This window comes from Oncorhynchus clarkii, chromosome 15, assembly GCF_045791955.1.
Source record: "Oncorhynchus clarkii lewisi isolate Uvic-CL-2024 chromosome 15, UVic_Ocla_1.0, whole genome shotgun sequence".
Classification (NCBI taxonomy): Eukaryota; Metazoa; Chordata; class Actinopteri; order Salmoniformes; family Salmonidae; genus Oncorhynchus; species Oncorhynchus clarkii.
The window spans coordinates 10,273,904-10,300,769 of record NC_092161.1 but is presented as its reverse complement, the minus strand read 5'-3'; the positions used below and the strand labels follow the sequence as shown (position 1 = coordinate 10,300,769).

The following is a 26,866-nucleotide window of genomic DNA, read 5'->3' as shown; positions in this document are numbered from 1 at the left end:
AGTCTACCCAATGACATAGAATACGATGTTTATTTAAGATGAGACACACAACACACAGATCGTAGCTCTAAAGGCTTCTAAACCACCATCATCACAATCAAACAGCGTTGTGGTAGAGGCTGGTACAGCAGTCCTTAGAGGAACTGCAGGGGCAGTAGTCGGTAGAGGAACGTCTGTGGCAGTAGTTGGTAGAGGTACGGCTGGGGCAGTAGTCGGTAGAGGAACGGCTGGGGCAGTAGTCCTTAGAGAAATGGCTGGGGCAGTAGTCGGTAGAGGAACGTCTGGGGCAGTAGTCGGTAGAGGAACGTCTGGGGCAGTAGTCGGTAGAGGAATGTCTGGGGCAGTAATCGGTAGAGGAACGGCTGGGGCAGTAGTCGGTAGAGGAGCGGCTGGGGCAGTAGTCGGTAGAGGAACGGCTGTGGCAGTAGTCCTTAGAGGAACGGCTGGGGCAGTAGTCGATAGAGGGACGTCTGGGGCAGTAGTCGGTAGAGGAACGTCTGGGGCAGTAGTCGGTAGAGGAACGTCTGGGGCAGTAGTCGGTAGAGGAATGTCTGGGGCAGTAATCGGTAGAGGAACGGCTGGGGCAGTAGTTGGTAAAGGAACGGCTGGGGCAGTAGTCGGTAGAGGAACGGCTGTGGCAGTAGTCCTTAGAGGAACGGCTGGGGCAGTAGTCGATAGAGGGACGTCTGGGGCAGTAGTCGGTAGAGGAACTGCTGGGGCAGTAGTCTGTAGAGGAACGGCTGGGACAGTAGTCTGTAGAGGAACGGCTGGGGCAGTAGTCTGTAAAGGAACAGCTGGGGCAGTAGTCTGTAGAGGACCTGCCAGGGCAGTAGTCGGTAGAGGAACGGCTGGGGCAGTAGTCCTTAGAGGAACGGCTGGGGCAGTAGTCGGTAGAGGAACGGCTGGGGCAGTAGTCATTAGAGGAACGGCTGGGGCAGTAGTCGGTAGAGGAACGGCTGGGGCAGTAGTCGGTAGAGGAACGGCTGGGGCAGTAGTCCTTAGAGGAACGGCTGGGGCAGTAGTCCTTAGAGGAACGGCTGGGGCAGTAGTCGGTAGAGGAAAGGCTGGGGCAGTAGTCAGTAGAGGAACGGCTGGGGCAGTAGTCGGTAGAGGAACGGCTGGGGCAGTAGTCGGTAGAGGAACGGCTGGGGCAGTAGTCCTTAGAGGAACGGCTGGGGCAGTAGTCGGTAGAGGAACGGCTGGGGCAGTAGTCGATAGAGGAACGGCTGGGGCAGTAGTCGGTAGAGGAACGTCTGGGGCAGTAGTCGGTAGAGGAACGGCTGGGGCAGTAGTCGGTAGAGGAACGGCTGGGGCAGTAGTCGGTAGAGGAACGGCTGGGGCAGTAGTCGGTAGAGGAACGGCTGGGGCAGTAGTCGGTAGAGGAACGTCTGGGGCAGTAGTCGGTAGAGGAACGTCTGGGGCAGTAGTCGGTAGAGGAACGGCTGGGGCAGTAGTCGGTAGAGGAACGGCTGGGGCAGTAGTCCTTAGAGGAACGGCTGGGGCAGTAGTCCTTAGAGGAACGGCTGGGGCAGTAGTCGGTAGAGGAAAGGCTGGGGCAGTAGTCCTTAGAGGAACGTCTGGGGCAGTAGTCGGTAGAGGAAAGGTTAGAGGAACGGCTGGGGCAGTAGTCGGTAGAGGAACGGCTGGGGCAGTAGTCCTTAGAGGAACGGCTGGGGCAGTAGTCGGTAGAGGAACGGCTGGGGCAGTAGTCGGTAGAGGAACGGCTGGGGCAGTAGTCGGTAGAGGAACGGCTGGGGCAGTAGTCGGTAGAGGAACGGCTGGGGCAGTAGTCGGTAGAGGAACGGCTGGGGCAGTAGTCCTTAGAGGAACGGCTGGGGCAGTAGTCGGTAGAGGAACGGCTGGGGCAGTAGTCGGTAGAGGAGCGGCTGGGGCAGTAGTCCTTAGAGGAACGGCTGGGGCAGTAGTCGGTAGAGGAACGGCTGGGGCAGTAGTCGGTAGAGGAACGGCTGGGGCAGTAGTCGGTAGAGGAACTGTCCCTGTTGTACACAGAGCATGCAGAGTGCTCTGTATTTATGGAGAAAATCTAATTCTACAAACGATGCGGAGGCCCCTCGAACGGCGCTGTAGCCTCCTTGTGAGTGCGGAGCGTGGTTGGCGAATACGGGAGGAACAGCTTGGCTGCATCCCACAGGATCAGACCTGACGACTGTCTGCAGCTGGTGCTGAGAATTGTAATTTTTAAATATTCACATATTTAATCAGCTGAAAGTGCTCTTATGAGAAACCTACTCTCAGAGGCAGAGGCAGCCCGCTGTCACAGCCAGTAGCAACACAACCACAGCAAGACTGGGCTAGGTTGAGAGGATGGTGTGTGTGTGTGTGTGTGTGTGTGTGTGTGTGTGTGTTGGTGTGTGTTGGTGTGTGTGTGTGTGTGTGTGTGTGTGTGTGTGTGTGTGTGTGTGTTGTGCATGTTTTGGGTGAAAATGTTCTATGGTCGTTCATCGTCTACATCAAATATCAGAATTACAATGCCCATTTGAAATATTAGAGACATGCACTTGGTTGTAAATATGCTGTAAATGGGAATTAATAGCTGCGTTGCTGTGAAAACCATAAATGTGTGTATTTCCATATAACCATTCCAAACATAATCATTCAACATTACTCAGTCCTGGTGGACAATTAACACTATAGTGTTAAAATATCCGTGGAGGAAGCAATGAAGGAGTGGAGACAAACTAAGTGGACAAAAAATTAAGAACACCTGCTCTTTCTATGACATACACTGACTAGGTGAATCCAGGTGAAAGCTATGATCCCTTATTGATGTCACTTGTTAATTCCACTTCAATTGGTGTAGATGAAGGGGAGGAGACAAGTTAAAGAAGGATTTTTAAACTTTGAGACAATTGAGACTTGGATTGTGTGTGTGTGCCATTCAGAGGGTGAATGGGAAGACAAAGGATGTAAGTGCCTTTGAACAGGTTGTGGTAGTAGGTGCCAGGCGCACCAGTTTGTGTCAAGAACTGCAACGCTGCTGGGTTTTTCATGCTCAACAGTTTTTCGTGTGTATCAAGAATGGTCCATCGCCCAAAGGACATCCAGCCAACTGTGGGAAGCAGTCAACATGGGCCAGCATTCCTGTGGAACGCTTTCGAATTGAGGCGTTTCTGAGGGAAAAAGCGGGTGCAGCTCAGTAGTAGGAAGGTGTTCTTGATATTTTGTCCACTCAGTGTATAATGATCCATGAGTGTGTACACCATTTATATTTAGTTGTTAATAACTGTATGCATGCAAGACTAAGTCGCTTTGGGTAAAGTATCTGCTAAAGAGGTAAGAGATTGAAACATTTTGAGTGGGAAGTTTACCCTGGAGTATATCATTGTGGTAAAAGGTCCTTGGATGCCACAACTATTGTAGATTTATTTTATAAATGTTTTATTGAACCTTTGTTTAACTAGGCAAGTCAGTTCAGAACAAATTCTTATCTACAATGACGGCCTGCCCTGGGCCAAACCCGGACGACGCTGGGCCAATCGTGCGCCACCCTTTGGGACTCCCAATCACGGCCGGATGTGATGCAGCCTGGATTCGAACCAGGGTCTGTAGTGATGCCTCTTGCAAAGATACAATAAGAGCAAAAAACGATGTTCAATGCACAGCCTTTGCCAGCCAACACTAACAATCAGTATTGCTATTTAAACACAGTGTTCGCTTCTAGTGGAGTAAACAATCTTTTTTTTTGTTTTGTTTTCCAAATCGCTTGTGCTAACAACAACAGCAGTGCAACCGAAACATCTCAAAGCAAGTGACACGGCCCATGGAAAGAGGGATCATTTGCAAACTAATTTATGCTGCTATAAACTGAAAGTAAAATCACACCTCTAATCCAATGACATGCATATTTATAACCTAAACGTGACAATACGCTGATACTAAATGAACACACGTACAACCAAAACCCTGACCTCTTTTTAATATTTATAACCAGATTGATGAATGATAAATGTGACAATACGCTGATACTAAATGAACACACGTACAACCACAACCCTGACCTCTTTTTAATCGTTATCACACAGGAATTAAGTGTGGCAGGCAGACTGGATGAAGCTGCGAAAGCAACTGGAACTGTTGTCTGTTCAGCCTTCCTCCCTACAGGACTAACATATGTGCATTAACGATATGGAACTTAAAAGATAAATAAATAAGTACAAATATTCCTGATACTGAGGCAGAGCTACCAAGCTACTGAGGCAACGTCAATTAGCTGGGTATGCTGCTTAAACCTGTCAACAGAATATCTGAGCTGGCTTTTATTACAGAGCACAGGGACTGCCTCTGAGTGTGAGATTGAGGAAGCATCATATTTCGTTATGTGCTGGTGGTTTGTTTTTTTTGGTGGCAGGGTAAAAATATGTCCCGGCTGCAGAAGCCATGCAGTCCCCAGACACCCAGCACGCTGTGTTGTGTACTGCAGATTAACAAAGGGAAGACAGAAGTCAAGACCGTGACACTGTGAGGTACAGGGAACAAGGTGCCATAATACCACAGCTAGAAAACTATACACAGGAGGAATGCGAAAGTAGGAGAGAGAGAGAAACACAATTGAACCCAAACAAATCATGAGAAAACAAAAAGATAATGACTTGACACATTGGAAAGAATTAACAAAAAAACTGAGCAAACTAGAATGCTACTTGGCCCTAAACAGAGAGCACTCAGTGGCAGAATACCTGACCAGTGACTGACCAAAACTTAAGGAAATCTTTGACTATGTATAGAATCAGTGAGCATAGCCTTTCTATTGAGAAAGGCCGCCATAAGCAGACCTGGCTCTTTAGGAAAGACAGGCTATGTGCACAATGCCCACAAAATGAGGTGGAAACTGAGCTGCACTTCCTAACCTCCTGCCAAATGTATGACCATATTAGAGACACATAGATTACACACCATAGACACCCTTAGATTACACAGACCCACAAAGAATTAGAAAACAAACCCAATGTTGATAAACTCCTAAACTCAGCAAAAAACGTCCTCTCACTGTCAACTGCGTATATTTTCTACCTTTATTTTCCGTTTATGGACTGCAGCAGATTTGTCAGTTCTTACTGTAAGATGTTACCCCACTCTTCAACCAAGGCACCTGCAAGTTCCCAGACATTTCTGGGGGGGAATGGCCCTAGCCCCCTCACCCTCCGATCCAACAGGTCCCAGATGTGCTCAATGGGATTGAGATCCGGGCTCTTCGCTGGCCATGGCAGAACACTGACATTCCGGTCTTGCAGGAAATCACACACAGAACGAGCAGTATGGCTGGTGGCATTGTCATTCTGGAGTGTCATGTCAGGATGAGCCTGCAGGAAGGGTACCACATGAGGGAGAAGGATGTCTTCCCTGTAACGCACAGCGTTGAGATTGCCTGCAATGACAACAAGCTCAGTCCGATGATGCTGTGACACACCGCCCCAGACCATGACGGACCCTCCACCTCCAAATTGATCCCGCGCCAGAGTACAGGCCTCGGTGTAACGCTCATTCCTTCGACAATAAGGCGAATCTGACCATCACCCCTGGTGAGACAAAACCGCGACTTGTCAGTGAAGTGCATTTGTTGCTTGTCCTGTCTGGTCCAGTGACGGTGGGTTTGTGCCCATAGGCGACGTTGTTGCCGGTGATGTCTGGTGAAGACCTGCCTTACAACAGGCCTACAGCCCCTCAGTCCAGCCTCTCTCAGCCTATTGTGGACAGTCTGAGCACTGATGGAGGGATTGTGTGTTCCTGTGGTAACTCAGGCAGTTGTTATGGCCATCCTGTATCACGCAGATGAGCAGGGTTCCTGGGCATCTTTCATTTAGTGTTTTTCAGAGTCAGTAGAAAGGCCTCTATAGTGTCCTAAGTTTTCATAACTGTGACATTAATTGCCTACTGTCTGTAAGCGGTTAGTGTCTTAACGACCGTTCCACAGGTGCATGTTCATTAATTGTTTATGGTTCACCGAACAAGCATGGGAAATAGTGTTTAAACCCTTTACAGTGAAAATCTGTGAAGTTGGATTGGATTTTTACGAATTATCTTTGAAAGACAGGGTCCTGAAAAAGGGGCGTTTCTTTATAAAGGGGCGTTTATATTTACTGGGGGTAGACTGCAGAATCATCCTAGTGTTTATAAGAATCCGATCTCCATCACATTGTCTCTCAGTGGAACCATTACCTTGTCTCTCAGTAGAACCGTTGTGTTGTTTGATTTCAAGGTTTTACTAATAACCTACAAAGCATTACATGGGCTTGCTCCTACCTATCTCTCTGATTTGGTCCTGCCGTACATACCTACACGTACGCTACAGTATCAAGACGCAGGCCTCCTAATTGTCCCTAGAATTTCCAAGCAAACAGCTGATGACAGGGCTTTCTCCTATAGAGCTCCATTTTTATGGAATGGTCTGCCTACCCATGTAAGAGAGGCAAACTCGGTCTCAACCTTTAAGTCTTTACTGAAGACTCATCTCTTCAGTGGGTCATATGATTGAGTGTAGTCTGGCCCAGTGGGAAGGTGAACGTAAAGGCTCTGGAGCAACGAACCGCCCTTGCTGTCTCTGCCTGGCCGGTTCCCCTCTTTCCACTGGGATTCTCTGCCTCTAACCCTATTACAGGGGCTGAGTCACTGGCTTCCTGGGGCTCTTCCATACCGTCCCTGGGAGGGGTGCGTCACTTGAGTGGGTTGAGTCACAGATGTGATCTTCCTGTCTGGGTTGGCACCCCCCCCCCCCCCTTGGGTTGTGCCGTGGCGGAGGTCTTTGTGGGCTATACTCGGCCTTGTCTCAGGATGGTAAGTTGGTGGTTGAAGATATCCCTCTAGTGGTGTGGGGGCTGTGCTTTGGCAAAGTGGGTGGGGTTATATCCTTCCTGTTTGGCCCTGTCCGGGGGTGTCCTCGGATGGGGCCACAGTGTCTCCTGACCCCTCCTGTCTCAGCCTCCAGTATTTATGCTGCAGTAGTTTATGTGTCGGGGGACTAGGGTCAGTTTGTTATATCTGGAGTACTTCTCCTGTCCTATTCGGTGTCCTGTGTGAATTTAAGTGTGCTCTCTCTAATTCTCTCTTTCTCTCTTTCTTTCTCTCTCTTGGACTGAGTAGGTCACATTAGGAAAAACTTTCTCTGAATCCTACTAAGAGTACAGTGATGCTTCTAACAATGGAACACTAGTCACTTTAATAATGTTTACATATTTTGCATTACTCATCTCATATTTATATACTGTATTCTATCCTATTCTACTGTATCTATGCAGCTCCGACTTTGCTATTCCAAATATTTATATATTCTTAATTCCATTCCTTTACTTAGATTTGTGTGTATTGCGTGTATTGTTGTGAAATTGTTAGATAGTACTTGTTAGATAATATTGAACTATTGGAGATAGAAACACAAGCATTTCACTACACCCGCAATAACATCTGCCAAATGTGTATGTGACAAATCAAATTTGTTTGGATTTGATGCTTGGTTAACCCTATCCTTTCAGACAGTTGAAAGGGTGTTAGCCCATCAGTGATCTTTCAAGTCTACAATTAGTAACCGACTCACTGTTACAACGTTATAATTGTACTTGATGTCAATAGAAATGAGGCAAAATTATTTTACATTCATCAAAATCAATAGTTGTAATTTCTTCTTGTTATCTAAATAGAAGCATCCTACCTCGGGAAACACAGGACTGATGAAGCCCTAACGATACAAGAGTTGTCCGTCCACCAGGGTCTGACCATAAATGTCACATACACACGGGCCATCCCCACGCTGTACATAGAGCTGTTCTGTTTCTGAAGAGAAAAACCGTCAACACATTTGAGACTACCGGTAATCATTAATGTCATGGTGATAAGAACGCATCTTAAGGATTGCCGTACTTACTCTTATATTTATCTATCTCTTAAAAACACCCTTCCACCAGGCCACCCCACCAGGCCTCCAGCTGCCAGAGGACCAATCAGGCACAAGTGGTTGTCCAGCTGGTACCATGGAGAGGCCAGTGGATTACTCTATCATATCGCCGTAGGGTGAGTGACATAGAGGGATGTCAGAGGATTAGTGATGATATGAATATGGATGATGAAGGGCAGTTGAAACATTGTCGGGGAAGAGTCCATTCTACTTGTTTACACTGTTTTGAGGGATCCGATCCACCATCTTGGAAGTAAACAAAACTCCTGATTGGAGAAATTGAACTAGTTTTATAGTCAGTTGTCCTTTGTGATCTGACCACAAAACTCCACAGTATTGAAATCAGCCCACTATTAGCTCCAATACCCTGGTGTATCCCACTATTAGCTCTTATACCCTGGTGTATCCCACTATTAGCTCCAATACCCTGGTGTATCCCACTATTAGCTCTAATACCCTGGTGTATCCCACTATTAGCTCCAATACCCTGGTGTATCCCACTATTAGCTCTTATACCCTGGTGTATCCCACTATTAGCTCTAATACCCTGGTGTATCCCACTATTAGCTCTAATACCCTGGTGTATCCCACTATTAGCTCCAATACCCTGGTGTATCCCACTATTAGCTCTAATACCCTGGTGTATTAGACGGTAGGAGGAGACTAGGGCCAGATGGTAGGAGGAGGAGGAGGAGACTAGGGCCAGATGATAGGAGGACGAGGAGACTAGGGCTAGATGGTAGGAGTAGACTAGGGCCAGACGGTAGGAGAAGACTAGGTCCAGATGATAGAAGGAGGAGGAGACTAGGGCCAGATGGTAGGAGGAGGAGGGGACTAAGGTCAGACTATAGGAGGAGGAGAGAGGAGACTAGTGCCAAACAGATGGAACTGTAAGAGGATAGGGAGGAAGAGGAGGAGGTAGAGGATTAGGAGAAGGAAAGTATTAGGAATTGAACAATTCTGTGGTATTTACTGACATCAATGAAAATATGACCACAGATATACGAACACAGGTTAATGGATGAAATAGGCAGTCGGGTCGGGTCACACTTTGCATTGTACATGTCATTGCGATTAGGGTCAGCACAAACCAGACATCTACCTGACAGTTGATGATGGTAAATCTATCCTACCCCATTTCCCTTCGAAGCTGAGGTTCCCACTGACCTGCAAGAGTCGAACAGAGAATAGCTTCTGATATTATCCAGGCGCATTTAGTGAGAAGAAAGAAGAAAGAAAGCCCCCTAAACTGCTGCCGTACCGTGAAAGGAATCCGCCAGTTTTTTTTAAGAGAAGCTCACTGAATATAGAATTATAAAACAAATCTATTTCTAAAAGAGACAAATCAATTTACATAATAGGTCACAAATGGTGCTTTTGTGCTTAACATGTACATGCTCTACATTACTGGCAACGCTTTGACTGAAAAGTAGGAGGGGGTGGAGAACAGTCAGTCATTATTCAATGGCACTTATTTCTCTCCAGAGGAGAATAAAATAGAAGGACATTCCGTGTGTCACTCATAAGGCTCTCATTTGAATTCACATCCAATTAGAATTAGAGATTTCACTGTTGAAATATTTACAATTGCCTTCGCTAATATGCTACGTCTGGTTTCCTTTCATAAGGAAAGCATTTGTCTAACGGCAGGAACAGGTATTTAAGTCGGGTAAACAGCTCTTACTCTGTTAGCTTTGTTTGGCTCCTTCCAGTAACAGATATCCATCAGCTCAGGAGCATTCTTTATTTATATATCTATTTAATCTTTCATTTATTTATAAAGAGTTTTTAAATACCACCCACGTCTGTTCTACCCTTCCTCCCTCTTCTCCTCCCTCTTCTCCTCCCTCTTCTCCTCCCTCTTCTCCTCTCTCTTCTCCTTCCCTCTTCTCCTTCCCTCTTCTCCTCCCTCTTCTCTTCCCTCTTCTCCTCCCTCTTCTCCTCCCTCTTCTCCTCCTTCCTCTTCTCCTCCCTCTTCTCCTCCCTCTCCTCCTCCCTCTTCTCCTCCCTCTTCTCCTCCCTCTTCTCCTCGGCTCTCCGGTTGAGATTCTGCTAGGCACCACAGCACCGGCATGGCTGCTGACAGTTCTTTACCTCTGTGATTCCTAGATCCAAACCCTGCACATATTGTACATTTCTGTGTTCTAAATGGTGGGTTTGTAGACAGCCAGTCTGACAGAGAGGTAATGTACCCCAGACAGGGAGTTAAGTACCCCAGACAGAGAGTTAAGTACCCCAGACAGAAAGTTAAGTACCCCAGACAGAGAGTTAAGTACCCCAGACAGAGAGTTAAGTACCCCAGACAGAGAGTTAAGTACCCCAGACAGGGAGTTAAGTACCCCAGACAGAGAGTTAAGTACCCCAGACAGAGAGTTAAGTACCCCAGACAGAGAGTTAAGTACCCCAGACAGAAAGTTTAAGTACCCCAGACAGCGAGGGAGTTAAGTACCCCAGACATAGAGTTAAGTACCCCAGACAGAGAGTTAAGTACCCCAGACAGAAAGTTTAAGTACCCCAGACAGCGAGGGAGTTAAGTACCCCAGACAGAGAGTTAAGTACCCCAGACAGAGAGTTAAGTACCCCAGACAGAGAGTTAAGTACCCCAGACAGGGAGTTAAGTACCCCAGACAGGGAGTTAAGTACCCCAGACAGGGAGTTAAGTACCCCAGACAGAGAGTTAAGTACCCCAGACAGGGAGTTAAGTACCCCAGACAGAGAGTTAAGTACCCCAGACAGAAAGTTTAAGTACCCCAGACAGCGAGGGAGTTAAGTACCCCAGACAGAGAGTTAAGTACCCCAGACAGAGAGTTAAGTACCCCAGACAGAAAGTTTAAGTACTCCAGACAGCGAGGGAGTTAAGTACCCCAGACAGAGAGTTAAGTACCCCAGACAGAGAGTTAAGTACCCCAGACAGAGAGTTAAGTACCCCAGACAGAAAGTTAAGTACCCCAGACAGCGAGGGAGTTAAGTACCCCAGACAGAGAGTTAAGTACCCCAGACAGAGAGTTAAGTACCCCAGACAGAAAGTTAAGTACCCCAGACAGGGAGTTAAGTACCCCAGACAGAGAGTTAAGTACCCCAGACAGAAAGTTAAGTACCCCAGACAGCGAGGGAGTTAAGTACCCCAGACAGAGAGTTAAGTACCCCAGACAGAGAGGGAGATACGTACCCCAGACAGAGAGGGAGATACGTACCCCAGACAGAGAGTTAAGTACCCCAGACAGAGAGTTAAGTACCCCAGACAGAGAGTTAAGTACCCCAGACAGAGAGTTAAGTACCCCAGACAGAGAGTTAAGTACCCCAGACAGAGAGTTAAGTACCCCAGACAGAGAGTTAAGTACCCCAGACAGAGAGTTAAGTACCCCAGACAGCGAGGGAGATACGTACCCCAGACAGAGAGTTAAGTACCCCAGACAGAGAGTTAAGTACCCCAGACAGCGAGGGAGATACGTACCCCAGACAGAGAGTTAAGTACCCCAGACAGAGAGTTAAGTACCCCAGACAGAGAGTTAAGTACCCCAGACAGCGAGGGAGATACGTACCCCAGACAGAGAGTTAAGTACCCCAGACAGAGAGTTAAGTACCCCAGACAGCGAGGGAGATACGTACCCCAGACAGGGAGTTAAGTACCCCAGACAGAGAGGGAGTTAAGTACCCCAGACAGAGAGGGAGATACGTACCCCAGACAGAGAGTTAAGTACCCCAGACAGAGAGTTAAAGTACCCCAGACAGAGAGGGAGATACGTACCCCAGACAGAGAGTTAAGTACCCCAGACAGAGAGTTAAGTACCCCAGACAGAGAGTTAAAGTAACCCAGACAGAGAGGGAGATACGTACCCCAGACAGAGAGTTAAAGTACCCCAGACAGAGAGGGAGATACGTACCCCAGACAGAGAGTTAAGTACCCCAGACAGAGAGTTAAGTACCCCAGACAGAGAGTTAAAGTAACCCAGACAGAGAGGGAGATACGTACCCCAGACAGAGAGTTAAAGTACCCCAGACAGAGAGTTAAGTACCCCAGACAGAGAGTTAAGTACCCCAGACAGAGAGTTAAAGTAACCCAGACAGAGAGGGAGATACGTACCCCAGACAGAGAGTTAAAGTACCCCAGACAGAGAGTTAAGTACCCCAGACAGAGAGTTAAAGTACCCCAGACAGAGAGTTAAAGTACCCCAGACAGAGAGTTAAGTACCCCAGACAGAGAGTTAAGTACCCCAGACAGAGAGTTAAAGTAACCCAGACAGAGAGGGAGATACGTACCCCAGACAGAGAGTTAAAGTAACCCAGACGGCAAAGCCTACTCTTGGTAAGGCTGGTGAGCTGATTATAAATTATACCGTTTGGAAATCTGATCTGTATGCAGAAGATTGGATCTTTTTTTATTCAGCTATAAAAATGAAAGGCCGACTGAACTTCTATAGACTACTGATTGTAGTTCAAAGTAGAATCATCTGAAAAGTACAAGTTGTTAAACTCTTAGAAGAGTATTGAAAAGGTTCTGATGTCTTTGAAAACTGCTCACACCATCCAAGTTAGACCGGCGCAATACGGCTTGCCCAGAATCAGAATTCATATTCAATCAAATCTCACACATGTTTTGTGTGAAGAGAACCATGAGATTTTTTTTTTTTTTTAAACTTTCGGGTATTTTGGAAAATGACTAACTGTTACAATTACAAACAGACACAGGAGTGTTTTTTGTCCATAGCTGCACATCATCGTGTCCCGACTCTGTCGCTAATCAAACAGCTCTGTTTTTTGTCACCTTCATATGGACATAATTCAGTTTTAGTGCCAGGTTTAGGAATTAAAGGAGGAACCAGAACCTGCTGAACAGGGACATCTAGGGTTGAAGCAACGTTTTGCAGCATTGAGTGAACAGTAACAGTAACGCCTATCTCAATAGAAATCGCACCCTTTCAGGAAAGGTGGAAAGAAGGTGGTTCATAGTTAGAAACGCAGCTCGACCAGAGAGGCCGTGTCTGATTGGCAGAGGACGTAATACCCTGAATAGAAACAACTGGACTCCTAACTTGTGTTTCCTACAAATGTTGTTTCTGGTGTGACATTTGAACCTGCACACTTTTAAGAAGGTGTCAGCTTAAAGGTCTGTGTATGTTACCTTCCTGATACAGTAAAAATAATAAAATCCAAGTAAGCTTTACGTGACGTCTTAATTTTTTAAATTTTTTAATCATAATTGTACCTTTATTTAACTAGGCAAGTCAGTTAAGAATAAATTATTATCTTCAATGACAGCCTAGGAACAGTGGGTTAACTGGTCTAGGAACAGTGGGTTAACTGGTCTAGGAACAGTGGGTTAACTCCCTTGATCAGGGTCAGAATGACAGATTTTTACCTTGTCAACTTGGGGATTCGATCTTGCAACTTTTCGGTTACCAGTCCAACGCTCTATCCTCTTTTGATTGGCTTAGAGTTAGAGAAAGGCCTTTCTGGGTCCCAAGGTCAAAATAAAGATTTCATCATTTCTCTACAAGGTGAACATCGTCACTGAATCATGTTTCTATTTTATTGTGGTCATTTTAACAACAGACCCATTCAACAGATTCCTCAAATTGCAAGTGAACGTTAAATGTGTTTGACCGTCAAAAAAGACACTAGAAATAGATGAGTACATTTACCAGAGTACCTATTTTGCTCAACTCGAATCAGCCCCTATCAAACAGTAGGTGGTCTTGATTATGATTCAAGAGACCGCTATGACCTGCACAGTGAACAAAGGCTCTCGGGTCAAAAGGGCTTGAAGGTTTTCAAAAGATAGAACAGGAGATGAAATGGTTCTAAAGATGATGTAATAGAAAATAATGTAGAATTATTAGAACACCTTGTTTTCAATCATTGTTCACTCATTTTTTTGGATTGAAGAACAACAGGTATTTTGATCAACATTTGTGTGTTCTATTTAGTACACAACATTAAATGACAGACCCCCTACCCCCTGTTAGTCGATGGGGTATTTATTTTCCACTCTCGTGCATTCTTGAACCAAAGTGAAACCATCCACAGCATCTTTAAAGCGCTTAGTTGACAGTTTGTGAGATGAATAAATAAAGTGACGCGTTCTTTAATCCAGTGCTCTCTGTCCCTGCAGATCCGTCCCACAACAGCTGTGGGTTTTTAACTGTTATCCTCAAACAGAATTATTTCAGTTCTGCTCTAGCCTGCTCATCACTATTGCATGGTCCACGGCCACTTTTACTCATCAAGAAGAATTACATTATTTACTAACTGGTAGCAACTGAGGGGGCCCCTGGTATTACAGGACCGCAGATACCATAAAAAAAAACACACAAAATGCTGACTAATGGATGAATACGTCATTTAGCCACATGCTGCGTCTTTCCATACAGAAGGCCCCACCACACCTCCCTCCTAACACTACGAAGGCCCCCCCACACCTCCCTCCTAACACTACGAAGGCCCCACCGTACCTCTCTATGTTAAAGGTGTATTTCATAGAGGCAACGTCAGGTAGCCTAGTGGTTAGAACCTTTGGACTAGTAACCGAAAGGTTACAAGATCAAATCCTCGAGCTGACAAGGTAAAAATCTGTTGTTCTGAACAAGGCAGTTAACCAACTGTTCCTGTCATTGATAATAAGAAGTTATTCTTAACTGACTTGCCTTGTTAGATAATATAAAATTTGTTTTAGAAGTAGAACGGGAGTTGACAGATCTAAGAGCACATTCCGGTGCTAGAAGGGAAGTAGACAGATTTAGGAGTGCATTCAGGTGCTCGGCTTGGCTTCCCTGTGTTGGAGAGACACACAGACATGAGGCAGACAGAAAGGACCTACGCAGCTCAATGGCTGGAGGGTGAAGGATTTGAACCAGAGAGAATGTGTGGCTACAGGAGAGTTCCAAGAGGCACACAGAGACACAGAGCACCGACAGAGCTGAGCTGTACCCTGAATGTGGATTTCCATGCAGTGATTACAGGAGTAAACTGACAACAAGAGACACAGCACCGACAGAGCTGAGCTGTACCCTGAATGTAGATTTCCATGCAGTGATTACAGGAGTAAACTGACAACAAGAGACACAGCACCAACAGAGCTGAGCTGTACCCTGAATGTAGATTTCCATGCAGTGATTACAGGAGTAAACTGACAACAAGAGACACAGCACCGACAGAGCTGAGCTGTACCCTGAATGTAGATTTCCATGCAGTGATTACAGGAGTAAACTGACAACAAGAGACACAGCACCGACAGAGCTGAGCTGTACCCTGAATGTAGATTTCCATATGCAGTGATTACAGGAGTAAACTGACAACAAGAGGTTACGTAAGTTTAACTTCCAGAAAAGCAACTAGTCAAGGGTTAGTAAGCAAATGTTTTCTTTAGTCATGGGTATGGTTTAGTTATTACTTTGATTTTCAGTTGATACCAAGCAACATTTGGGTATGATAAGCTGTGAATAATGGTTCCCAGCAACAAACCCATGTAGGAAACATTGGTATGCTGAGGTAGATGTGTCTGGAAGTAGAATAAACCACCTTCGCTTCAACACAAAATGACAGCAGAACTCAAGCGTGCCCCACTTTGGCTCCTGTCTTAATGGTTCAGTCAGTGACTTGATGGCCTCACCTTCAGCTCTACTTTCAACCCCTCCCCTCCAGTCCTATTTTCAACCCCTCCCCTCCAGCATTACTTTCAACCCCTCCCCTCCAGCATTACTTTCAACCCCTCCCCTCCAGCGTTACTTTCAACCCCTCCCCTCCAGCGTTACTTTCAACCCGTCCCCTCCAGCCCTACTTTCAACCCCTCCACTCCAGCGTTACTTTCAACTCCTCCTCTCCAGCGTTACTTTCAACCCCTCCCCTCCAGCCCTACTTTCAACCCCTCCCCTCCAGTCCTACTTTCAACCCCTCCCCTCCAGCGTTACTTTCAACCCCTCCCCTCCAGCGTTACTTTCAACCCCTCCCCTTCAGCCCTACTTTCAACCCCTCCCCTCCAGTCCTACTTTCAACCCCTCCCCTCCAGTCCTACTTTCAACCCCTCCCCTCCAGCGTTACTTTCAACACCTCCCCTCCAGCGTTACTTTCAACCCCTCCCCTCCAGCGTTACTTTCAACCCCTCCCCTCCAGCCCTACTTTCAACACCTCCCCTCCAGCGTTACTTTCAACCCCTCCCCTCCAGCGTTACTTTCAACCCCTCCCCTCCAGCGTTACTTTCAACCCCTCCCCTCCAGCGTTACTTTCAACCCCTCCCCTCCAGTGTTACTTTCAACCCCTCCCCTCCAGCATTACTTTCAACCCGTGCCCATGTGTTCCCACTCCCATGTATGTGACAACTGGAGACAGGTGCACTTCCTCTGATCTCCCCCAATCAGATGGGAGAGTAAATGTGAATAGAAAGGCAGCGACTGAACACCACCTAGAACTTTCTATGGATCATCCTGTAAATGGAATGGTGCCATTAAAGCATCACCACGCAACCAAAGTGACACGCCAGGGTCTGATCGGCAGTCGGAAATAAAATAAAAGATGCTGTGAAAGAGCAGCCGTTTTATATTCTGGGATGTTTTTCATCTCCTTTCCTCGTCATCAGTTAAAGTAACATGTATCTTCCTTTAATGTGAACGTTTAAGATCCCTGGTGAAAAGGGGAGTACTTAATCATTTGGCAGCGTAAGCGGAGGAATCTTATATTCCAAGAGCTTTAAAATCATTCAAGTACATCTAAACATCATTCAGGAACAAGAATAAGAACAAGCTCTATACAGTAATCCCCCTGCAGATTGTCAGCTTTCCCTCCATCATTCCCCACTATGGATGGATGCTTATAAAAAGGAACGCCACTATGCCAAGAATGCCTATTGGGAAACAGTGAGTCACCTACTCTGGCATCGCATTTTGGGAAGCGTTCAAGAACTCTCCAAACTCTAATAGCTGTCTGATTCTGAATAAAACAGGAGAGAGAGGAGAGAAGCTGGGAACTCAGGCCCCTTCAGTCTTAAATCAAATCACGAGCTGACAAATCAAATCATTCAGGTAAAAACACAACACACACTTAGCTTTCAAGACAGAGCACTAAAGCGTGGTGTTGCTGACAATGTAAGTCAAAGAGTAAGATGAATGTTTGTTCTCTTAGCTGTTAATTGTCAGCGAGCGAGGCTGTCATCTTTGAGCGGCGATAGTTTAAATGCTAACGAGCTTGTCATGGTGCCATTAACCCCAAGGGCTAAAAAACACTTGAGCTGTGTGAGAAGCTCTCATGCCCCCCGAATACTGTGCTGTAAGTGCAAATATGGCATAGAGAGGGAGTAATGTATGTGTTGGGGACGATGTAAGGTTCCGTCTTTCGGATGGGATGTTAAACAGGTGTCCTGACTTTCTGTGGCCACTAAAGATCCCATGGGAATTATCATAAGAGTAGGGGTGTTAACCCCGGTGTCCTGGTTAAATTCCCAATCTGGCCCTCATACCATCATGGCCACATAATCATCCCCACTCATCCCACCTGTAACTATTGCCCAGGTTGTTGCTGTAAATGAGAATGTGTTCTCAGTCAATTTACCTGGTAAATTAAGGGTAATAAAGTACATAATGTTTGAGCGATGGTAATGTTGGGTAGTTGGTAATGTTGGGGACATGGTAATGTTGGGTAGTTGGTAATGTTGGGTAGTTGGTAATGTTGGTGACATGGTAATATTGGGTAGTTGGTAATGTTGGAGACATGGTAAAGCTGGATAGTTGGCAATGTTGGGGACATGGTCATTTTGGGTAGTTGGTCATGTTGGGTAGTTGGTAATGTTGGGTAGTTGGTAATGTTGGGAAGGTCGAAATTTTGGGTAGTTGGTAATGTTAGGTAGTTGGTAATATTGGGGACATGGTAATGTTGGGTAGTTGGTAATGTTGGGAAGATGGTAATGTTGGGTAGTTGGTAATGTTGGGGACATGGTAATGTTAGGAAGATGGTAATGTTGGGTAGTTGGTAACGTTGGGTAGTTCTAAATGTTGGAGACATGGTAATGTTGGGAAGATGGTAATGTCAGGGAGTTGGTAATGTGTCAAGCACTGTGAACAGTATTCCATACAACAAATGTCTCAGAGAGAATAGTACTGGAAAATAGCAAGCTCATATGGGATGAATATAAGGGAACGCAAGGCCTTAATGTTGTCTCTGTAACTGTAAAGTCATGTGTAACCATGACTGAAAATCCAGCCAGATGTGTGGCTGTCTCGATGTTCCCAGTCTCTCCACAGCGACACACCATCACCTTATTCTCCATTTGATTTTATGATTCACGTCCAGTTGTGATGTGAAGCGCTACAATTAGCATACCTCTCTCTCCCTCCCCGTGATGTGTGCATATCAAATGAGAGCAGCCCACAGCCGCGATTTAAAAGAGAAAAGACATGGGCTTCAACTCCGAACACAAAATCAGACATGAAGAATGTGATTTTCCCTCATGAAAGTGTCCTCTCCTGTCACAGCGAATAATAGCAGAGTACTAATTACTGGACTACCATTACTTCTCTCAAATAAAACACATTTTAGGAATGAAATTAGGCTTACACACACACACACACACACAAGGCCAAAATTAGCATGCCCCTTTCACACTACAGAACCATCTCTTGGCAGGCTTATAGTGACAATAAAACACACAGTCTGAATACAGTAGCCTACTTAAGCAACAGACCGGGGCACAGGCTGATAACCATGGAGAACAGCACTATTGAGGTATGTTTTTGAGGCACACGGGCTGGTTGCATGGCTGCTGGCTGTTGTCTACAGCTCGTGTGGATTGAGAGATCCCCTGGTCATCCAAGCGCTAGAGGACCTCTGCAGTCAGCACGGCAGCAGGCCGAGAGCCCAGGAAAGGAAAGGTATAGCTGCACTGTGGAAGCTTTGTTGGTTAATTGCCATGCGACATCTTGGATGTGGGATCTGGAGGGAGGGAGGGAGGCAGGGGAAGGGTCTGGGCAGGGGAAGCCTCTGGGACGTCAGCAGGTCAAAGTGTGTGCGATGAGGGGCAATTCAATCAAAGCACAAAGCCAAGGCACTTTGGCCTGCCCTAAAAAAAACTGATTGGAGGCAGACGCGTCATTAATTATACATTTGTCACTTCTGACAAAAGGGGGTGGCAGGATTGCCTAGTGGTTAAGAGCGTTGTCTCAATAACCGAAAGGTCACTGGTTTGAATCGCAGAGCTGACTAGGTGAACAATCTGTCTGTGCCCTTGAGCAAGGCACTTAGCACTAATTTCTCTGGATAAGAGTGTCTCCTTAAAAGGTCAATGTGAAATGTTTATGTAAACACAACTCAGTTTCTGTCATCGTTTGTTGCGCAGGACTAGGTGTTGTGTATGACATTAATTAAAAAGCTACTTCCTGATTTGACCTTGTTTACATTTTAAAAACGCTGGCGGCCATGACTAAATTCAAACATGAGTTGGTTTCGGAATGTGGTTTGATGTGTGTTTTCGCAGGTGGGAAGAGTTAGCCAATTAGCTTTAGTCTGCTGGTGTGGGACCGTGGCAAAAATTGGTTTGACTTTGGATAGCCTATCTCCGGGCTAGTTAGGGACCATCAATAAATTATACAATGTAAATGAGACAATATTTTAATGTTACACATCTTTTAATTCTCATGAAATGCTTTCAATATTTTTATATGAATTTCTAAAATGTATAGTTGGTTTGAGGTTCTTGAAGTCATTGAAATTTAGAACTATTGAAGTTAACATATTGTCCATGTACATTGTGTAATTTACCGATGGTCCCTAACTAGCCCCATATGGAAATCCAAAGTCAACCCAAATTTACCAAAGCCATTGCAATCGGGTCGGGTGAAGATGCACTCCTAATTGATGATTACTTGTGTGCTGCCAGCTATGGGCAGGGTTAAAACAAACTCAACCTTAATGTACGCTGTGATGCAGTCAGGAACAGTCTCAAAACTCATTTTTGGATAAGACTGAGTTTATGAGCAAAATGTCCCTATTTACACTTTGTAGTAAAGTCTAACTGGAGAATACATACTAAGATGCATAGTAGGGAAAGATAGCTATATGTTGCTTTCAAAACCACTTTCATTTCCACGCAAAGAACATTGTAGAACAAATGTCAATACTGAGACTGGTTTGGATCCCATTATAAAAGGTACAGAGCCACACAAAACATACTCTGTGGACTATCTCTCCTCTGCTCTCCCCCAGACGTGTAGGGAGCAACCTCCTCACCACACATGACAAGATAACACCTGTTCCCATTTCCTCTACCCGTCCTCTCTGTGCCTCTTGGACCACTGAAGGACAGCTAACCTACCCAGGAGCTCCTTGAGGGATGGGGGAAGAGGCCACCTTTCAAAACACTCCCCATCTATTTCCTGATGGGCGCCACCTGTTCCTCACCCCATCCCCCTCCCCCCGCCACCGCACACGTCTGAGTGAGGGATGGAAGGAGAGAACGCTGTCAATGTCACAGAGTGAGGGAGGGAGAGAGAGAGAGAGAGATAAGGGAGTGAGAGGATAGAGAGTGAAAGAGACCGAGTTGGGGAAGAGAGAGAAAGAGGGGAATGAGAGAAAGAGGCGAGGAGAGAGAAGGGTGGTCTCTGAGCTACCTGGCGGTTCCAGATGCCAGGCGTTTCAATGGTGCAATTATGTCTGTCTTATGACTCCCACTGGCCCTTCCCTTATGGAAATTACACTGGCAGGGGCACACACCCATACACACGCTCAATTATGCATGTGCAAACTCATCCCATGTTGTATGTGAGCAGACATACAGTACAGGACGGTGGGTACCAGCTACAGGATGATCCATGTCTTCCACATGCCAGGTGCTGCGTACACTGCTCAGTGTGCTTAGTGAACAGTCCTCTCCATCATGATGACTTTAGTAGTACTTTCCCTGTCGTCCACTCCCGATCGCTGAAAGGGAGAGAAACCACCGATCGATCAAAATGCAAACTGTGTTAGATGTGTTTTCCTCCTCGGAGCGGCTGCCATCTGGCAGGGGAAGCTACCGGTCATTAACATTATCCACTGCCTGGTGACAGAGGCTGCTACCGGTCGTTAACATTACCCACTACCTGGTGACAGAGGCTGCTACTGGTCGTTAACATTACCCACTAGGATGCTACCGGTCGTTAACATTACCCACTGCCTGGTGACAGAGGCTGCTACTGGTCGTTAACATTACCCACTGCCTGGTGACAGAGGCTGCTACTGGTCGTTAACATTACCCACTGCCTGGTGACAGAGGCTGCTACCGGTCGTTAACATTACCCACTGCCTGGTGACAGAGGCTGCTACTGGTCGTTAACATTACCCACTGCCTGGTGACAGAGGCTGCTACTGGTCGTTAACATTACCCACTGCCTGGTGACAGAGGCTGCTACCGGTCGTTAACATTACCCGCTGCCTGGTGACAGAGGCTGCTACCGGTCGTTAACATTACCCACTGCCTGGTGAAAGAGGCTGCTACCGGTCGTTAACATTACCCACTGCCTGGTGACAGAGGCTGCTACCGGTCGTTAACATTACCCACTGCCTGGTGACAGAGGCTGCTACCGGTCGTTAACATTACCCGCTGCCTGGTGACAGAGGCTGCTACCGGTCGTTAACATTACCCGCTGCCTGGTGACAGAGGCTGCTACCGGTCATTAACATTACCCGCTGCCTGGTGACAGAGGCTGCTACCGGTCGTTAACATTACCCGCTGCCTGGTGACAGAGGCTGCTACCGGTCGTTAACATTACCCGCTGCCTGGTGACAGAGGCTGCTACCGGTCGTTAACATTACCCACTGCCTGGTGACAGAGGCTGCTACCAGTCATTAACATTACCCGCTGCCTGGTGACAGAGGCTGCTACCGGTCGTTAACATTACCCACTGCCTGGTGACAGAGGCTGCTACCGGTCGTTAACATTACCCACTAGGCTGCAATTAAGACCACTTTTTTGCCTAAGCTCTAGCAGCCTGATGACTGGTGAGGTTGGTATGATGGAAAGGTATTTGAACATGACCCAGTATATGATTCAATGTGGAGACATTTGGGGAAACGTCACATACACAGCAGATTAGTCAAATACACCACATGCAAACTTACCTAAACTATGTTCATAACTCCAAATGTCAAATGAGTCTGAAGAGCTTTATTTTAATGTGTACTTATACCTTTGTACTAACACTATAGTTAATACAGTAACAGTACTGTATTAATGTGTGCTTATACCTGTGTATAAATGCTGTAATTATTACAGTAACAGTATTGTATTAATGTGTGCTTATACCTGTGTATAAATGCTGTCATTATTACAGTAACAGAATTGTATTAATGTGTGCTTACACCTGTTTACTAACGCTGTAATTATTACAGTAACAGAATTGTATTAATGTGTGCTTATACCTGTGTACTACCGCTGTAATTATTACAGTAACAGAATTGTATTAATGTGCGCTTACACCTGTTTACTAACGCTGTAATTATTACAGTAACAGAATTGTATTAATATGTGCTTATACCTGTGTACTAACGCTGTAATTATTACAGTAATAGCATCGTACTAAAACTAATTAAAACATTTTTTTTAAAGATACACAGCTTCCCAAACAATTGTTGGTCGACTCACAGATTGTAACTTAGAGAACCTCCATGCTGAAAGCCTTGAACCAGCATTTTTTAGATGCAGTTTATTTGAAAAGGTCAAAGGTATAATTGAGCCCCCTATGAATGTACCTGACACCCCTGTGCACTCCTTCACAAAGTTCTCCTTTTCATCCTTCTCTGTTTCAGAAGTGTGTAAAGACCTGAAAGAAATTGATTTTAAAAAATCCCCTGGCCCTGATGAACTAGACCCCTGCCTCCTACACCAACCTGCCTCCTCCCCCTTATCATGCATTTTTAACCTCACTCTTAATGTTCAGGAAATCCCCAAGTTATGGAAATATGCTTCAGTACTGCCTCTCCTGAAAGGTGGAGATCCTTCGCTACTTGACAACTATCGACCCATATCAAAATTGTCTGTATTGTCTGTGTCAAAGGTACTGGAGTCCTTAGTTAGTAGAGAGAAAACAACATCTTAAATGGAATGCAATCAGGTTTTAGGTCTGGCCACAGCACTGTTTCAGCAACATTGAAGGTTTTAAATTATATCCACTGTGCTCTTGATAAGAAGTTACATTGTGTGTCTGTTTTTATTGATTTGTCAAAGGCTTTTGACACCGTGGACCATGCTGTGTTAGTGCAAAGGTTAAAATGTTGTGGAATTACTGGTCATGCTCTAGATTGGTTTATAAAGTACCTATCAAATCGTACACAATGTGTAATGGCGGATGGTTGTAAATCTGAGTCCATAGAGGTGGTGCTCAGGTGTTCCGCAAGGTTCTATTTTGGGCCCACTGTTGTTCATTTTGCATATCAACAACATTGGGGATCTTATTGAAACAGCGGATGTTCATTTTTTATGCAGATGATACTGTTCTTTATTCAAGTGGTAGTAGTTTATCTTTAGCTTTTGAAAATGCACAAAGAGCATTTAACATCATACAACAGAATCTGTATAAGTTTAAGCTGATTCTAAATTTGGGTATAAACACTGTAATTATTACAGTAACAGCATTATATTGACCTTGTCCTGGCTCAAAGTGGAGGAGAAATTGACTTTAGGGATGCATGATGTAAATCGGTAAGCATATTGGAATCGGACGATATTAGCTAAAAATGTCAACATCGGCCTGATGTCTAGTTTAACAGCGATGTGCAAAACCTGTGTCAAAGCTGACGTGCGTACCTATATAACGTAGGTAGATGATGTAAGGACGCCACGAGAAATATAGAGCTACACGTGCAACACAGCATTCCTAACCTAGCCCACAATGTCTGCTGTGTGGAGCAGGTGGTCAAGTCGAGCAGTCATTTGATAGAGTAAGAAAATCTCAGCGAGACAACTCAAAGGCGAAATCCATTAACGCCAAGATAATGGAATTCATTGTCCTTGACAATCAACCGTTCTCTATCGTGGATGATGTTGGCTTTAACCGACTGGTTGTGCCCCGGTATACACTACCAAGTAGGCGCTATTTTTCAGATGTTGCCCAACCGCAGTTACACAGTATTGTTGAAACCCACATTCATGAGCTACTTGCTACTGCTATTAGCTTCAGGACTGACATGTGGACCAGCGATGTCAGCCTCATGACCATGCTGAGTCTGACCGCACAGTGGGTCCACAAGGATTTCGTACTGAGGAAAGTCGTATTGCGTTGCTCAAGAATGTGCTGGTTCTCATACCGCTGCTGCCATTTCAGTGGCATTTGAGAACATGTTTGAAACTTGGAAAGATGAACACACTCCTAGCGCCATTCGAACAACTGACTGGAGAAATAAGCTCATCAACTGTGTCTGCAGCAGACATCATACCCTCTGTCATGGCATTGAAATGCCAGCTCAACAAAACTGCCAACAGAGAACGTCGGGTTAACTTGGAAAAGTACTCTACTAGAGGCTGTGAACAAGCGATTCGGTGGCATTCTCTCTGAGCCTCTTTACTGTGTCGCCACCATGCTCGATGCTAGGTACAAGACCCGCTACTTCTTTAAAACCTCTTAAGTCTACCCCTTCCTTTTTCGAACATTCTGTTAAAAATCGCGCAACTTTTCAGCGTCCTGCTACTCATGCCAGGAATATAGTATATGCATATGATTAGTATGTGTGGATAGAAAACACTCTGAAGTTTCTAAAACTGGTTAAATCACGGCTGTGACTATAACAGATCGTGTGTTTCATTGAAAAACGCAAGAAAAACTGCTCTCTGAAAGCTAAAAATAATTTCCATAAGTCACTTTCATGGGTTGTTAAAAGGGGACAAAATTTAATGTCGACCTGCATGCAATTCATACAAATTCCACACGCCATGACGATGTCGTCATTTTCAATTGAATTTTTTGTTGGAAAATCCAACTATCTGGATTCCGTTTCTTCCGGTCTCCACCAGGATCTTTTCAATGTGGACATTGGCAGCCATTGATTTGCAGACGAGGAGCTATTGAATATACATCGCCCTGTAATCATTTTGATAGATTATAAACGTTTACTAATACCTAAAGTTGGATTACAAAAGGATTTCGAAGTGTTTTGTGAAAGTTTATCGTCAACTTTTTTAATTTTAAAAAATGACGCAGCGTTTAAAAACGATGTTTTTTTCTGAATGACACAGCTTCCATAGAAAGCTATTTTGGGTAAATATGGACCGATTTAAACGAAAAAAATACCCAATAGTGATGTTTATGGGGCATATAGGAGTGCCAAGAAAGAAGCTCGTCAAAGGTAATGAATGTTTTATATTTTATTTCTGCGTTTTGTGCAGCGCCGGATAAGCAAAGTCTTTGTTTATGTCGCATTCAGGCATTTTGAGGTGTTGTATGCTATCAGATAATAGCTTCTCATGCTTTCGCCGAAAAGCATTTTAAAAATCTGACTCGTTGGCTAGGTTCACAACGAGTGTAGCTTTAATTCAATACCCTGCTTGTGAATTTTGATCAAGGTTTGAGTTTTAACGAGTACATTTAGCATTTAGCGTAGCGCATTTGCATTTCCAGGTGCCTAGTTGAGACATATGCGTCTCAAGTAGAATCAAGAAGTTAACAGGCATTCTCTCTGAGCCTCTTTACTGTGTCGCCACCATACTCAATGCTAGGTACAAGACCCGCTACTTCTTTAACAGGCATTCTCTCTGAGCCTCTTTACAGTGTCGCCATCATGCTCAATGCTAGGTACAAGGACCGCTACTTTGATACAGACAAGAAACAGGGTTTACGTGAAATGTTACATACACAGCTGGACAAGATGGAAACGGACACAGTGACAGTGCACATTGGAAGAGAGGCCACGGACAGACAGAGCTGAAACTTCACTGCTTGACATGAATGATGAATTCCTGGTTGAGAATATAACGACGGAAAAAATGAACAACGAAACAGCACAGCAAGTAAGTGAAAGAAATGGGTTTTTATTATGTTTTACTGGTAATGGGGACATATGTAAATGTCAACAAAATAACTTTTTGGTCTGTGTGTGTGTGTGTTTCAACAATTTAACTGTATTAGAATCCTTAAACAGACGCTAATATATTGGATATCGGTATCGGCCAAAAATGTAATATCGGTGCATACCTAATTGACTTCATCACTACTTGTATTTGTGAGAGGTGTTGACATGTTGAATACACCAAGCTGTCTGTTAAAACCACTGACACACAGCTCAGACACCCAGACTTACCCCACAAGACATGTTACCAGAGGTCTCTTCACAGTCCCCAAGTCCAGAACAGACTGTGGGAGGCGCACAGTACTACATAGTAAAATTAGATTTAAAAAACAGATAAACATACACTTTATGGAACAGCGGGGACTGTGAAGCAACACAAATATAGGCACAGACATGCATACACACACGATAACATACTCACTATACACACTCACACATATACACATGGATTTTGTGTGGTAGTAGAGTAGGGGCCTGAGGGCACACACTTAACTTGTTGTGAAATGTAATGTTTTTAATTGTATATAACTGCCTTAATGTTGCTGGACCCCAGTTGGAACGAATGGGGATCCGTAATAGGTTGCTACTACAGTAACCAAAACGTTACTACACCTATAGGATCATCTTCACGTAAAGCATAACAAACAAGTCTTTCATTCAGAGGAGGAGGCCTGTCACCAAGGCAGTCCCTTCAACTAACGGAGCTAATTGAAGTTCAGACACGGCTAATGCATGATGGATGGTAGAGGAGCCTGGTGGTGAGGTGGGGTGGGGTGTCTCGGGACTGGCTGGCATGAGATCACAAGCATTAATAGAGCTGAACCTTTCACTCTGCCACCTTGCCTGCCGCTGAAAGACATCTGTTGCCAGCAGGTATCCCCCTCCCTCCTTCAGCTCCATCATGCCCAGACCAGGCTCACCCACCACCTCCTGCCCTGTCAT

At 45.3% G+C, this 26,866-nt stretch overlaps 1 protein-coding gene across 1 annotated transcript; it reads right to left on the bottom strand.

Annotated features, from left to right (window-relative positions):
• Positions 1 to 97: 97 nt before the first annotated feature.
• On the bottom strand, positions 98 to 26,866 carry LOC139366645 (putative uncharacterized protein ENSP00000383309). Its single transcript, XM_071104320.1, has 2 exons — positions 26,763 to 26,866; positions 98 to 1,997 (listed from the first exon to the last, which is right to left on the bottom strand). Exons 1-2 carry the CDS (start codon positions 26,864 to 26,866, stop codon positions 98 to 100), a joined length of 2,004 nt encoding a protein of 667 aa, XP_070960421.1.